This window comes from Onychostoma macrolepis, chromosome 13, assembly GCF_012432095.1.
Source record: "Onychostoma macrolepis isolate SWU-2019 chromosome 13, ASM1243209v1, whole genome shotgun sequence".
Classification (NCBI taxonomy): Eukaryota; Metazoa; Chordata; class Actinopteri; order Cypriniformes; family Cyprinidae; genus Onychostoma; species Onychostoma macrolepis.
This window is the reverse complement of record NC_081167.1, coordinates 31,962,465-31,976,332: the sequence shown is the minus strand read 5'-3', so window position 1 is coordinate 31,976,332 and position 13,868 is coordinate 31,962,465. Positions and strand designations below refer to the sequence as shown.

At 33.4% G+C, this 13,868-nt stretch overlaps 1 protein-coding gene across 1 annotated transcript in view; it reads left to right on the top strand.

The window, feature by feature from the left end:
* LOC131551795 (inositol polyphosphate-5-phosphatase A-like) overlaps window positions 1–13,868 on the top strand; it is a 186,296-nt gene that overhangs the window by 47,537 nt on the left and 124,891 nt on the right. The window contains exon 4 of the mRNA XM_058794914.1: window positions 1,658–1,745. Coding sequence (XP_058650897.1) covers window positions 1,658–1,745 — 88 coding nt within the window. The remainder of the gene's footprint in view (window positions 1–1,657; window positions 1,746–13,868) is intronic.

Sequence of the window (13,868 nt, the reverse complement as noted above, 5' to 3'; positions counted from 1 at the left end):
AATGCTCTTTGAACCATTTGTTAAATATGTGTCCCTGCAGCACAAAAGCAGTCATAAGCAGCACAGGTATATTTGTAGCAATAGCCAACAATACATTGTATGGGTCAAAATTATCCATTTTTCTTTTATGCCAAAAATCATTAGGATATTAAGATCATGTTCCATGAAGATATTTTGTAAATTTCCTACCGTAAATATATCAAAGCTTCATTTTTGATTAGTAATATGCATTGCTAAGAACTTCATTTGGACAACTTTAAATGCCTTTATGACTGGTTTTGATTTTGTGGTCCAGGGTCACATGTGGTCTGAAAATCTACTGAGAGGTTTGGAAATTTGAGTCTGGAAAAGTATGGAATTTTGAAATGGAAAATGTGTAGGAACCCTGCAATCAGCATTACATTGCATTGCATTATATGTTTGGATCATTTCAGTCTCATCTTACTGAGACATATTACTGGAGATATAGAGCGAGCGCTGATATTCAGATCATTTTATGTCAGTATCTGCTGCACTGTTATAAACATCTCACTGATTTACATCACAAGCAGCAGAATTTCATCATATTAATATCAGCATGCGCAGCAAACTCATATTGTTGCTCAGTTTGAGTCTCTGAATAAAATTGAGCTGTTTTTCCTTCATATTCTCACTGTATCAGACTATAAATGACTTTATGCAAACTGATTTTTTAGAATTCTTTTTTTTTTTTTATGGTGAGGCTCGAAAACGTCCATTTAAACTTCCATTTAAAAATAACTTTTTTTTTTTTTTTTTTTTGATTATTGTGACTATTATTTGGACACTTATGTGTCAGTTTTTAAAGGGATAATAAGTCAGCAACAGGTACACTGAGATATTTAATTTTAATAATATTTAAAATAAATATAAATAATAGTAAAATCATGCTGGAATGCTTTTAAACACACATGCAAACTAATTTTAGATTTAAAAAAAAAAGCTCAAAAACTGTTCCAACAACCACTCACCAACCACAACCCCCCCCCCCCCCCAACAAAAAAAAGGAACAATAAATTTCATATGTCAGGTGTTACACAGTTAATTAGTCAGTAACAGACACATTGAGATATTATGGTACATGGACAGTATCAGAAGACATAACCACCCTGGAGTCATAAGGGTCAGTTGTTTTGGAATTGTGATGCATTTCATCATCTGAAAGCTGAATAAATAATCTTTCCATTGATTTATGGTTTGTTGGACAATATTTGTCTGAGATACAACTATTTGAAAATCTGGAATCTGAGGGAGCAAAAACATATAAATATTGAGAAAATCACCTTTAAAGTTGTTCAAATGAAGTTCTTAGCAATGCATATTACTAATCAAAAAAGTTTTGATATATTTACGGTAGGAAACTTACAAAATATCTTCATGGAACATGATCTTTACTTAATATCCTAATGATTTTTGGCATAAAAGAAAAATGTATAATTTTTATACTACATTTTTATACTTTATCAGGTATACTACAAATATACCTGTGCTACTTATGACTGCTTTTGTGCTCCAGGGACACACATTATGGCACTTCAAAGAATCATCTTTTCCACACTGCATGAAATACCTTGTTATTACCGTGGTGTTTTGCAGTAAGAGTGTTGAGCTTCACGTGTGTTTTGTGTTGTTTTGTCAGAGAGCTGCTGTCTAGTGACGCCATGAAGGACTTCAACCGCGCTCGTGTCTACCTCGACAAGAACTACAAATCCCAGGAGCAGTTCACAGTAAGTCCCTCAGTGCTGTTTGCTCCAGGAGTTTGTGTAGTTTCTGGCTGCAGGTTCACTGCGGAGCCGCCAGGGGGCGCCCTTGCCTTCAGATCAGACATTTACTGTAGATATAAATGACCAGTCAAAAGTTTCTGCTCATTGTTTTACACGTTTAATAACAGTATGTATGGTTCGTGTGAACGACATATGTCTGCTTGACATCTGCACAACCTATTAATAATAGGATAAAATTAAGTCGCGAATGTCTTAATCTTGTGATAATTGATATTTTATGTGATTTAATGTTCAATTAAAGTCAGGTTTATTGCACAAAAATCCATAATATTAATGTTTGTAACTCAGTGCATATGTTTTACATATATGTGTGTATTTGTTTATTTATAGATTATTTATATCACATACACGTTTATTTAAATATAAAACCAATAATGTTTTATTTTTTACAAAATAAAATGAAACTTAGAAGACAAACTCCTTATATATATATATATATATATATATATATATATATATATATATATATATATAATATTAAATATGTGTTTTTGAAAAGTTTTGAGATGCATGAATTGATTAATGTGTTCTAATCTTGTGCTATTAATATTTTATGTGATTCAGTCTTGTTTCATTCAAGTCAGGTTTGTTTCACATTACACATTGTTTTATAGAAATCCATAATAATGTTTTTAAAACATGTTTTTCAACATTTTTAAAAATGTTTTTATTTTATGCAGTGTTCATACACACACACACACACACACACACACACTTACATATGTATACACACATACTTATAATGTATATTTTACAATATGATAAATGAAACTGAGAGCAAAAACTCCCTATATATATAATAATAATAATAATAATAATAATAATAATAATAAAAAATAAAAATATTAACTTAAGTCTTGAAGCATAAATTGATTTACTTGTGTTTTAATCTTCTGACATTTGATATTTGATGTGATTTGTTCTTCTGTTTTGTTCAGTTCAAGTCAATTTTATTTCACATTGTTTCAAAACAGCTTTACAGAAATCCATAATATTAATCTTTAAAAGATCTTAGTCTTATTAGAGCTGCGTGATATGATAGTTAGCGTTTGGAGATGAGATGAACCATCAGCTAGTTGAGATGTATTGTTAGTATTTATAACTTCATGTGAGTGTATGTGCATGGGTAAAGTTGGATATAAATATGATGTTCATCATTGAAGTTGTTCTTTCCTGATCACATGATGATCTGTTGATTCTTGCACAGTTCAGCCGTGGTCTTCATATTTGTCTTCATGGGTTCTGCGTTTATGAACATCCATATCTGGATAATATCAGTTTTGTAATCTCATAAGTAGTCCTAATCAGTTTTCCTCTTCAGATTGAGTTTCCTGCTGCTGCCACTAGATGGAAGCAGAAACCCAGAAATAAATACAGAGGAGCGAGAAATACTGTACTTCAGCAGGGAGAGATGATTCTAGATTATAATATTTTGGCAAGATGTTTGCTGATACTTTTATAAACGCTATATATAATAATGCCTAATAGATCATTCATGCACATTCAAATATAAATGCATGTATAATATTTAAAAAGATAAGTCAAACATTTTATGATATTTCTAACTTTCTGAACACTGCAAAAGATGTTCTTCCTCAGTATTTCTGTCTTGTTTTTTAGTACAAATGTCTAAACATCCTTCAATCAAGATACATTTACTGGAGATGAAAAATGAAGATATGAATTCTTGTTTTTCTGAAAAATTGAACAAAATGAGTTTTTGCTTTAAACAAAAACAAATATCTGCCAGTGGCCTCAAAAAAAAAAAAAAAAAAAAAGCATGCTTTAACTTTGAATCAAGTAGATTTTTCTGACTCCATTGACCGATATTTGTTCTTGTTTAATCATTTTTCAGAAAAGAAGACTTGATTTGTTTTCTCCAGCTTCTCCAGTAAATGTATCTTGATTTACGGATGTTTAGATATTTGTGCTGGAAAGCAAGACGAGAGAATCCGATCGGTGTATCAGACAGTCAATAAACCTGTCGCTCAGACAGACGCGTGCCATTTAACCGCACACTGCATTTGTTTTGCTCGGGTAACTGTTTGTTGTCTGCTCGAGCTGTCAATTTTCAGATAATGTGAGTTGAGAGAGAGACAGACAGACAGACAGTATTTGCTGTTTACTGAAGGAGATTTAGCTCCACATGAATAGTTTCTGTTTTCATGTAATATAAATCTTGTAATATAAAAATAATTGGTTTTATAAATGTATAATAAATTTGCTCTCCCTCTGTTTATGTGTTTGTGTGTATATATATGTATATGCAAATTAATACATACTAATTATTTAGCTTTTATAATTTTACCTTTTATATATATTTCATGGATTATAAAATATATGCTAAAAATTATATAAAAAATAAAGGAAAAAATAAAGATATTTAAAATAATTTGTTTATATATAGGTAACATGATAGAAATAAATAAATTAATAAATGTTAATTAATTAATGATTAATAAATGTATTATTGTATTTGTATAATTTTTAATGTCAACTAATTATTTTAAATTAGCATATGTGTGCGTATGCAGTAAAACAGAGTAGAAGAGTAGAAAAGTGCAAGGTTTCTAAAAAATAATGAAGGTTTAATCTGGCTGCAGAAGAACACATCTGGGTTGCCTGATATAAAGAGACGTAACCCCCGAAACAGAGCTTCATATCTAAGTGCGTCAATCTGGCAACCATGTGCACGCTCTCTCTCTCTCTCTCTGTAGATGAACTCGCTGGCTTCTGAATACACCGGTAAACTTGCAGTTCAGCCATCTCCACTTCAATATTCTATTCTTAGAAAAGTGTAATTCATAATTCATTCAAAGTGTTCATTTATGAGAGAGAGAGAGAGAGAGAGAGAGCGAGAGAGAGGTTGTTTATATGAATTACCACCGTTTTGCCGTGTTTCTCTGTTAACAGTGAAGCTGTGGATTTAATTGCTTTAGAATGTGATGTGAGCTAGTTTAGAACGCTTCTAATTTTTATTTTAATTTTTTATACATAGAGAGTGTGTTAATTTGTGCAATGATAACCTACCAGCAATGTAAAGTTGATTTTTTTTTTTTAATATTACAATGTGTACATTACAATATAAATTTATTAGAATGAGTACATTATTATTCATGAGCCTAAAAACAAGATGCAAGCAATCAGAATATTGTACCTGGTGGTAAGGAGTGCTCAATGTTAACATGAAATATATGCCATTATCTATATTGTTACACTGTGGTACAGTTATGGAGGCCAGGCCCTTCATAATTCAGAGGTCAACTGCTGCTCTGCCTATAGTTATAAATGGCCCTATAGTATGCAGTATTTAATAGACAGCTGTTTTACTAAATTCTGCTGGGGTGAAATTCAGTGCTATATACATACAGGGATTTAAATGAACTTTTTCACTCATCAGCTAATTTGGCTAGTACATTAAGTTACCTTTTGAGTCAAATTCTTACATTTAATCAGTCAATTATAATAGTAATACATTTAGGCTGTTACTAAACAAATGAAATCAGTATCAACAATTCATCTTTGCAGAAGCTGCATGTGAATGGCATTTAGATGTATTTACACACATTAATTCAGCTCAGAGGGACATGGGATGCTTTAACCTGCAGTTACAAATGCATAAATAATATTTTGATATTTTAAACATGAATACTGATATATTTGAAATTGTTTTAAAAATAAAAAAATACTTTAAATGTGAAAGTAAAACCACCAGCAGGTGGCAGCAAGTCACTGTTAACAAGTGAGTCATTGCGATTGAACCGAATCATTTAAACAGTTGATTCATTCAGGAACGAATCACCGTCATGTTGCTCAGAGACACAAAACAGCGCTGTGGCTGTGTTTGGAATGATTTTTGTTGGCGAAATACAGCAAAAACAGACAATATAGTGTCTAAAACGTAAGTCTCTTGATTATATATATATACAGTGTAAACGTATTGTTTATCGAACTGTTGTATAAAATCAATATCACATTTGTAACCATGCTGATTTTTTTTATAGAAAAACAGCACTCTTCGTGTGATATTGATTAACTATAGGAATTGATATAAATATATACATTTTCTGCCCCCTTGTCTTGAATTATGTGATCATTCTTAATGCATATTAACACTGAATCATGCAGTGAAGGAACGCACTCTAGATGTGTACGTGCAGTAAGTTAGTCTGACCAGACTTCATCACGTCGTGTGTGCGTGCGCACTGTAGGTGTGTTTTGTTTGGTTTTTGCAATATACTCGATAATGTCATGATGTCTCACGAGTTATTTGTGCTAAACCTGCGCAGAGTTGGCTTGCATGAACTTCCCCAATAAATTAATCAGTGAACATAACTTACAACAACATGTACTAAAAACTATTTATTTATTATTTATTTTAATAATATAAAGTCTTTAGTTTGTCTTTGTTGAATTGAAACACGACCTCTGTTTGTTCAGGGTTTAACAGCAGGATTCTGAGTGATTCAGATTGAAGTGATTCCTCTTGAAACTAATCTTTCTCTCTTTGTGAATAGTTAAGGGTGATCCTCAGGAATCTGCTGTGAGTGTGTGTGTGTGTGTGTGTGTGTGTGAGTGACAGCCGCGCCTCTGACGGCGTGTTTTACGGCTCTTGTAAAGTATACGGGAGGTAAAATGTCAATTAGAGGAAGCATCCCTGATCATTCAGCTGCCGTTCACTAGTTCCACACCATTAATATTTATCATGCAGCTCTGCCCCGGGGCCCAGAGGCTCATGGGTAATGATGTGCACTAATGTCCGCCCCTTATTACCGCAGCGTGTGTGTGATATTAAGCGTTCCTGTCACAATGCGTTACAGCGACTGCTAACACACGCTGAGTCTCGCCACGACCCGCGGCTTTAATTAGGACGAGTCCGAGGCTAGCGGCTAAACACCTCCGACAGATCCGCTGTTATCACTTCAGCCAAACTCAACAGCACAGGGTTTAAACGTTTAGATTGATCACATACAAGGCCATTAAAAATAGTTTAAATAAATAATTCATTATAATTTAAGAGGTCTTAAATTTGAGGAGGGAAAAACAGTGGCCGTGATACAGATATGTAATTATTAAACTTCAAAAGGCAATGATTTTAAAGTCAAACACGATGCTGTTGCACGTTTACAATCAATTAAAGACGCATATTTATGGCTAACAATCGCTTATGATGCATCTTTGTATTTTGTTTATGATTAAAAGTCAATCCTTATGCATTAAATCTTCTCTCCTGGCTATTATTGGTATTTTGGTCACACAATAAACAGTATCTGGCAATTAAATCAACATAACCTCTTATATCTTCTCTTTGAACTGCCACGTCAAGAGAAAGAAAGACTAAGAACTTTATTTAACACATTTGATGTATAGATTTTATTAGTATCAGCACAATTATCTTTTGATTGCCTTCCTTTAAACACATTATTCAGCAAAATCCAATATCGATGGCCATGTACTTTGTGTGTTGATATATGAGAACATAAACCAATTTCAGTACATGTGTAATCTTGAGTAGTTTACCCTCTTTTGCAGTTAAATGTGATAAGCAGCCTGTTTAATTAAGTAAAACAATTTGAGACATTTTGAGATTGTAAGGGTTTGTTCTGTAACGGCACGTGATATAAATTTTATTTGTGGAGGTTTTAAAAGGTCCTGGATTTGCAGGAAGGCTGCATCAGCGCGAGTGTTTTCTGCGAGTCTCTCGGTAATCTCACACCCGTCCGTCTCCGTCTGTGTCGGATGAGTGTGTGCTGACGGCTGATAACATGCGCTGTTATCCCGGCGGATTAGACTCGTGTCAGCCGCTGTAATGCCATGAATCCTTGCACAGAGAAGAGCCCTTCTGAAGAATGACACTGAGAGGAAGCGTGTTTGAGGAGAATAACACACCATACAGATGCTCAGGAGGATTCACTCTCTCTCTCTCTGTGTGTGTGTGTGTGTGTGTGTGTGTGTGTGGATGTTTTCAACTCTCATTTGTGCTCATTAGTATTAAAGTTCAGTGTGTGTCGTCCTGCAGCGTTTTTGTTCTCTAGACATCAATGATTACTCAACTTTTGTGGTTTATGAACTTATGATCATAATTGAGCATCAAGAACACTCTAGATCAGTGGTTCTCAACCAGGCCACAGGATGACTTATTTAAAAAAAATCAATTTTGTTTTTGTTTAAATAATTAAATAAATTATTTAACTTATTAGTGATGTTGAATTATTTTTTTAAATTGAAATTATTTTTTACATTTTTAAAAATTATTTTGTGTAAAATTAATAATGATGATAATAATAACTTGTTTTATAACAAAATAATTATTTAAAAAAATAAATTACATTTTTTAATCATTAAAATATATATAAAAATCACACTTAATATGGTATAAACACAAAAAAATAAAGCTGTAAGCTGAAATCATTAGTTTTATTAAAGAAGCCTCTTTTTTCTTTATGGCTGCATTAATTTAATCAAAAATATGGTAAAAATGTGAAACATTATTACAATGTAAAACAGCTGTTTTCTATGTGAATATGTTAAACTGTAATTTATTTCTGTGATGCGCAGCTGTATTTTCAGCATCATTACTGCAGTCTTCAGTGTCACATGATCTTCAGAAATCATTCTAATATGCTGATTTGCTGCTCAACAAACATTTCTGATTATTATCAATGTTGAAAACATTACATTAATGTATTTACATTAATACATTTCATTTTTCAGGATTCACAGATGAATACAAAGTTCAAAAGAACAGCATTTATTTGAAATTGAATTTTTTTCTAACATTATAAATGTCTTTACTGTCACTTTTGATCAATTTAATGCATCCTTACTGTATAAAAGCATTATTATTCAGATGTATTCGGGCCAGTGAGGATGTGAGACACTACTCTAAACATAACCAGCTTAAAATATCGCAAACTAAATCCAGTGTCTCTTATTCCAGTGCGGGACGGAGCCGGTCGAGGCCGTTTGAATGTGCAGGACGTCACTGGAGTAATAATGTAGAGCAATAATTCACACACACCATCAGTCACGCTCTCCTAAACACACACACACACACACACACACACACACAGACGTCTGGATGTGTGCTGAGCGACAATCGATGAATCTGCCATCAGACGTGAATTATGAGGGCGAGGCGCTGGAGAAATTTGGAGCGAAATATATACGCGGCTAATGGATTATATAGAAACAGATGCATCTGATATGAGCGGCCCTCAGAGAGGAAACACGGCTCTGACACACACACACACACACACACACACACGTGTATGCACTTGTAAACCCATGCAGTGTGTGTGTGGTCAGATTAGTTTAGCAGGGGTGAGTAAATCACCTGTGTGTGTGTGTGTGTGTGTGTGTGTGATGATGATGTGTGCGGAGCGTGTGTGTCTGCCCTCGGCCCCGTGTGAGTGTGTGTAAGGGCCACAGTGAAGGTGAGGCTGTCATATCGATCTTTTTAGTGCTAAAATATGAGCCACTTTACTCTGCTCCCCAGCGCAGTGATGTGAAAAATAATAACTTGGCCCCAAATTAAAAATATTGATCGCTTAGGAGGTGTTGAGAGCAAATAAACATCCACTGAAGGATTTTTCACCCGGCCATCTCTCTCTCTCTCTCTCTGCACTGTAAACATGAGCTGTGTTTGTGTGTGATTCCTTCACATCTGTTTCAGATGCTACGGAGCCGCCTACTTGGACAGTATTTTAAGGCATCATGGATGATGATCTCACAATGCACCAAAAGCATTTAAAAAGTTTGAGATACGATGCTAGTTTGTAGAAAATACCAGTAAATGTGCATCAATCTCTACTGAAATCTATTGATAAAATGACATTTAGCTCAGATTAATAATGCATTACATTATTTGCATTTGCATGTATACATTTACATTGCATTCAGAGTTATCAGTTCTTGCTTGGGGGTGTGTGTTATTTTAGTATAATTGAGATACTATTATAATTTCATTTTATATTTTTATATTTATATTTTAATTTAAAGTTACAATTTAGTTTAGTTACAATTTTTTAGTAAACATTTTTAGCGATTTTGTTTTTTTTCTTTTTTTTTTTTTTTACATATGTTTGTGTAGTTTTAATTTTTAGTTTTATTTTTAATTTCAGTTTTACTTTATAATTTTAGTACATCAAATTAAACTAAACTTAAATGAGAAATTCTGCCTTGCCAACAAGTTGAAATAAGTTTTTTTTTTTTTTTTTTTTTTTTTAATTAAAATTTAAAAAAAAAAATTTTTTCAGTCTCTCTTTCTCTTTCTCTCTCTCTCTCTCTCTCTCTCTCTCTCTATATATATATATATCACTTCAGTTTTTGAGTGAATATTGCTAGAATTATCCACAAATAAGGCGCTTTCCACTTAAAAACACCAAACCTGTGCTTATTGACAGAAAACAAGTTGACAAAAAGATTGAATTGAAGATTTGGTGATTTTTAGATTTTTTTATAGATATATATATCATAAAGAGATATGTACATGCAATTTTAAAAGGCTGATCATTTATGACCAGGAAAACCAAAGTAGCACAAGTGTTATTTCCGTTAGTATGGTGCTGTCTATATAGAATGCTGTCTATAAGAGAGCTGAATCAGATCCAGATCTTCTCGTGTTGTGTCGAGCGCATCGGTCATCATTTTCTGCACATCTGCTGCTGCCTTCTTTTATATCCTTGCGGTAACGGATGAGCTGCCAGCGGCCCATCAAACGTGTGGGAAAACAATTGGCACAAGGTTAATTTTATTGCTAGCTCCATGCATTTGTGAGCAGCAGCGAAGCGTCCTGATGAATGGCCTTCCTGCGCCGACGGGAATTCAAATGAGGCCGTGTGAAGGGAACCTGCTCCTGAAATTCACATGAATCTGACACAAACTTCAGCCCAGACGCTTTTAGGACTCTTAAAATGTGTGCATGTCGCTCGTTATCAATGCATATGTCTGTATCTCGGCTCGTGATCTATAATATAGAACATACAGTACATATAATACGTTTGGCAGACACTTTTATCCACATCAACTTCCATTGCATTCAAAGTACACATTTCTTTTTAATCAGATATATATATGTGATACTAGAATAGTTTATTTTTTTGTTTTATTTTTTATTTATATTTTTATACTTATCTTAGTTTTTTAAAATATTTTTATCTTAGTCATTTTTAAGTAACTTTGTGCGTGTTTGCAATTTTTAGTAGTTTTTGTTTTTTTGTCCATTTAGTTATGATTTTTTTTTTTTTTATTCATTTTAGGTACATCAAGTTAAATGTGATACTATCTGTGATACTAATAAAAAATATATGTGATACTATTCTTTTTATTTTTGTCATTTTAATTTTAGTTAAAATTGTTAATTTTGTAATATTTTATGTCTCTTTATGACATGATAAAATTTGTTATTTTAGTATATCAAGTAAACTAAACTTAAAACGCTGTCAGGACACTTAAAATGTGTGTATGCCACTTGTTATCAAAGCAAGTGTCTGTATTTTTGCTCAGAAGCTGTTATGAAACATTTGGAGTCACTTTATGGCTTTTTAAGTAAACAGATTGGTTTTAATTCAGTGTCATGTTCAGTAATTCTTGTTTTACTCTCACAGTATACCCATGATTCATTCTGTGCATGTTTACCGTTACTTTATGAACGGAGCACATTTCATCTGATCAGCTCGTGACCTTCCTGTTGACAGTTTCCTGTTACGACTCGAGTCTGAAATGTTTAATTTTATGATCCACCCACACACACACACACACACACACACACACACACACACACACACACACACACACACACACACACAGAGTGCTCATTTCTCTTGTCTCTGGCAGGTGTGTTTTAAGCATTAGTTTGTGTTTCTCGTTCACATGAGCGCCGTCAGACGCTGCTGTCCTCTAAAAGACTCTCTTTAATTACGGCAAACTGACTTTGCTTACCCTTCATTTGGCACATCTCTCACAGAGCACATTTGTTTGTGTGTGATATAAACACACACACACACACACACACACACACACTCCATCAGCATTATTAATGCAGCTAAAAGCATCTTAATGCTGCGGCTCATCATTAGTCGTGTGTATGTGTGAGTGAGAGTGTGTGTGTGTCAGTGGACCAGCAGTGTTAGGTCAAAGGTCATTTGGGCTGAATGTACGTCTTCATAAAACTTAATTTCTGCTTATAAACAAGTTTGATTTTTCAATCTAATTTCATGCCATGTTTCACCATGTCAAAGCCTTGGGACCTGTGAAATTTCTTTAATTTTTTCCCACATTTAATTTAATTTTTTCTAATTAAAAAGAAAACAAAAGTTTTCAAATTGTTTTCATTTATTTATTTATTTTTTCATTTTTAAGCCATTAATACAGAATCCAGAAAAATGTAATTTAAATGTAATAATAAAAAAAATGTGTAATAAATTGAATTAATAAAAAATTAACAATTAAAATAATTTATAAGTTTTAACAAATGTTGGTAATCAAATTAATACATGAAACTTAAAACAATTAATTTATATATTTTTTTTAAATGTAGTCAAATAAAATTTAATTTTTAAAACCGCCAGCAGGTGGCAGCAAGTGTTCATGATTGAATCACTGAGTCATTCAAACGATTCTTTCATAATGGCTGAATTAGAGCCCTGCACGGGCCTCAAATTTAGGCCCTAGCCCGGCCCTGGCCCGAGATGCTCAGGCCCTAGCCCGGTCCGTGTCCGACAGCTTATCAGAATTACCGGCCCGAGTCCGACCCGAGCCCGTCTCAGCGAATACATGCCTCACAGACATGATAAATATATCTATAGAAAGCTTTAAATTACTACTTAACGAAATGAATCAAATCGAAAAGAAAAACGCATTCATTATAATTTATAATCCGTGAAGATGCACTTCTCTCTAAAGGCGAGTCTAATGAGGAGATGAATCCACACTGATGCAACACAGAAAACACTAGTTTATTAGTAAGTAATTCAAATATCTCCTTACCATTCCCCTCGGACACATTCATGGTAATTACTTTTGCTGGGGCTTTACGGCAAGCTTTATTGCATGTATTTGAAAGCAGAACAGCTGCGCTGACGGCGCGATCGCTGCTGCGGGACACTAAACACCGTCGAGCCGCTCTTCACAGTCGCAGCACGGTCTCGTGTTGTTTCCACCAGCGCGGCAATTTTTTTTTCATCACTAATTGATAATAATAATAATCCCTTACATTTATATAGCTCTTTTCTAAGCACTTGGCTTAGACATTGATGGATGTCTAAAATATAAAAATAAGGAGAAAACTAAAACAGGCCTGAGGCCCGGCCCTCCTCTGTACTATGTCGTGAAAATTGGCCTGAGGCCCAGCCCTAGGGACGTAAAAAAGTCGGGGCACGTCGGGCCCGGGCCGAAATGCAGGGCTCTAGGCTGAATCCTTCAGGAGTGAATCAAATGACTGTTTTTATGAATGGCTCAGTGAATCAATGATTGGCCCAAGCCAACGCGGATTTGGATCGAACACAGAAACAAAACAAAAACAGCACTCTTGACTCTTATTGCCGAATTGTCAGGAGCATTTTTGCTCGCATATCTTGAAATTTCAAGTTAGCAGCATTAAAACACATTCATTTATTAAAAACAAACAAACAAACAACAACAACAACAAAAAAAAAAAAAAAAATATATATATATATATATATATATATATATATATATATATATATATATATATATATATATATATATATATATATATATATATATATATATATATATATATATATATACATATACATACATATATACAGGTGCTGGTCATATAATTAGAATATCATCAAAAGTTGATTTATTTCACCAATTCCATTCAAAAGTGAAACTTGTATATTATATTCATTCATTACACACAGACTGATATATTTCAAATGTTTATTTCTTTTAATTTTGATGATTAGAGCTTACAGCTCATTAAAGTCAAAAATCAGTATCTCAAAATATTAGAATATTACTTAAGACCAATACAAAGAAAGGATTTTTAGAAATCTTGGCCAACTGAAAAGTATGAAAATGAAAAGTATGAGCATG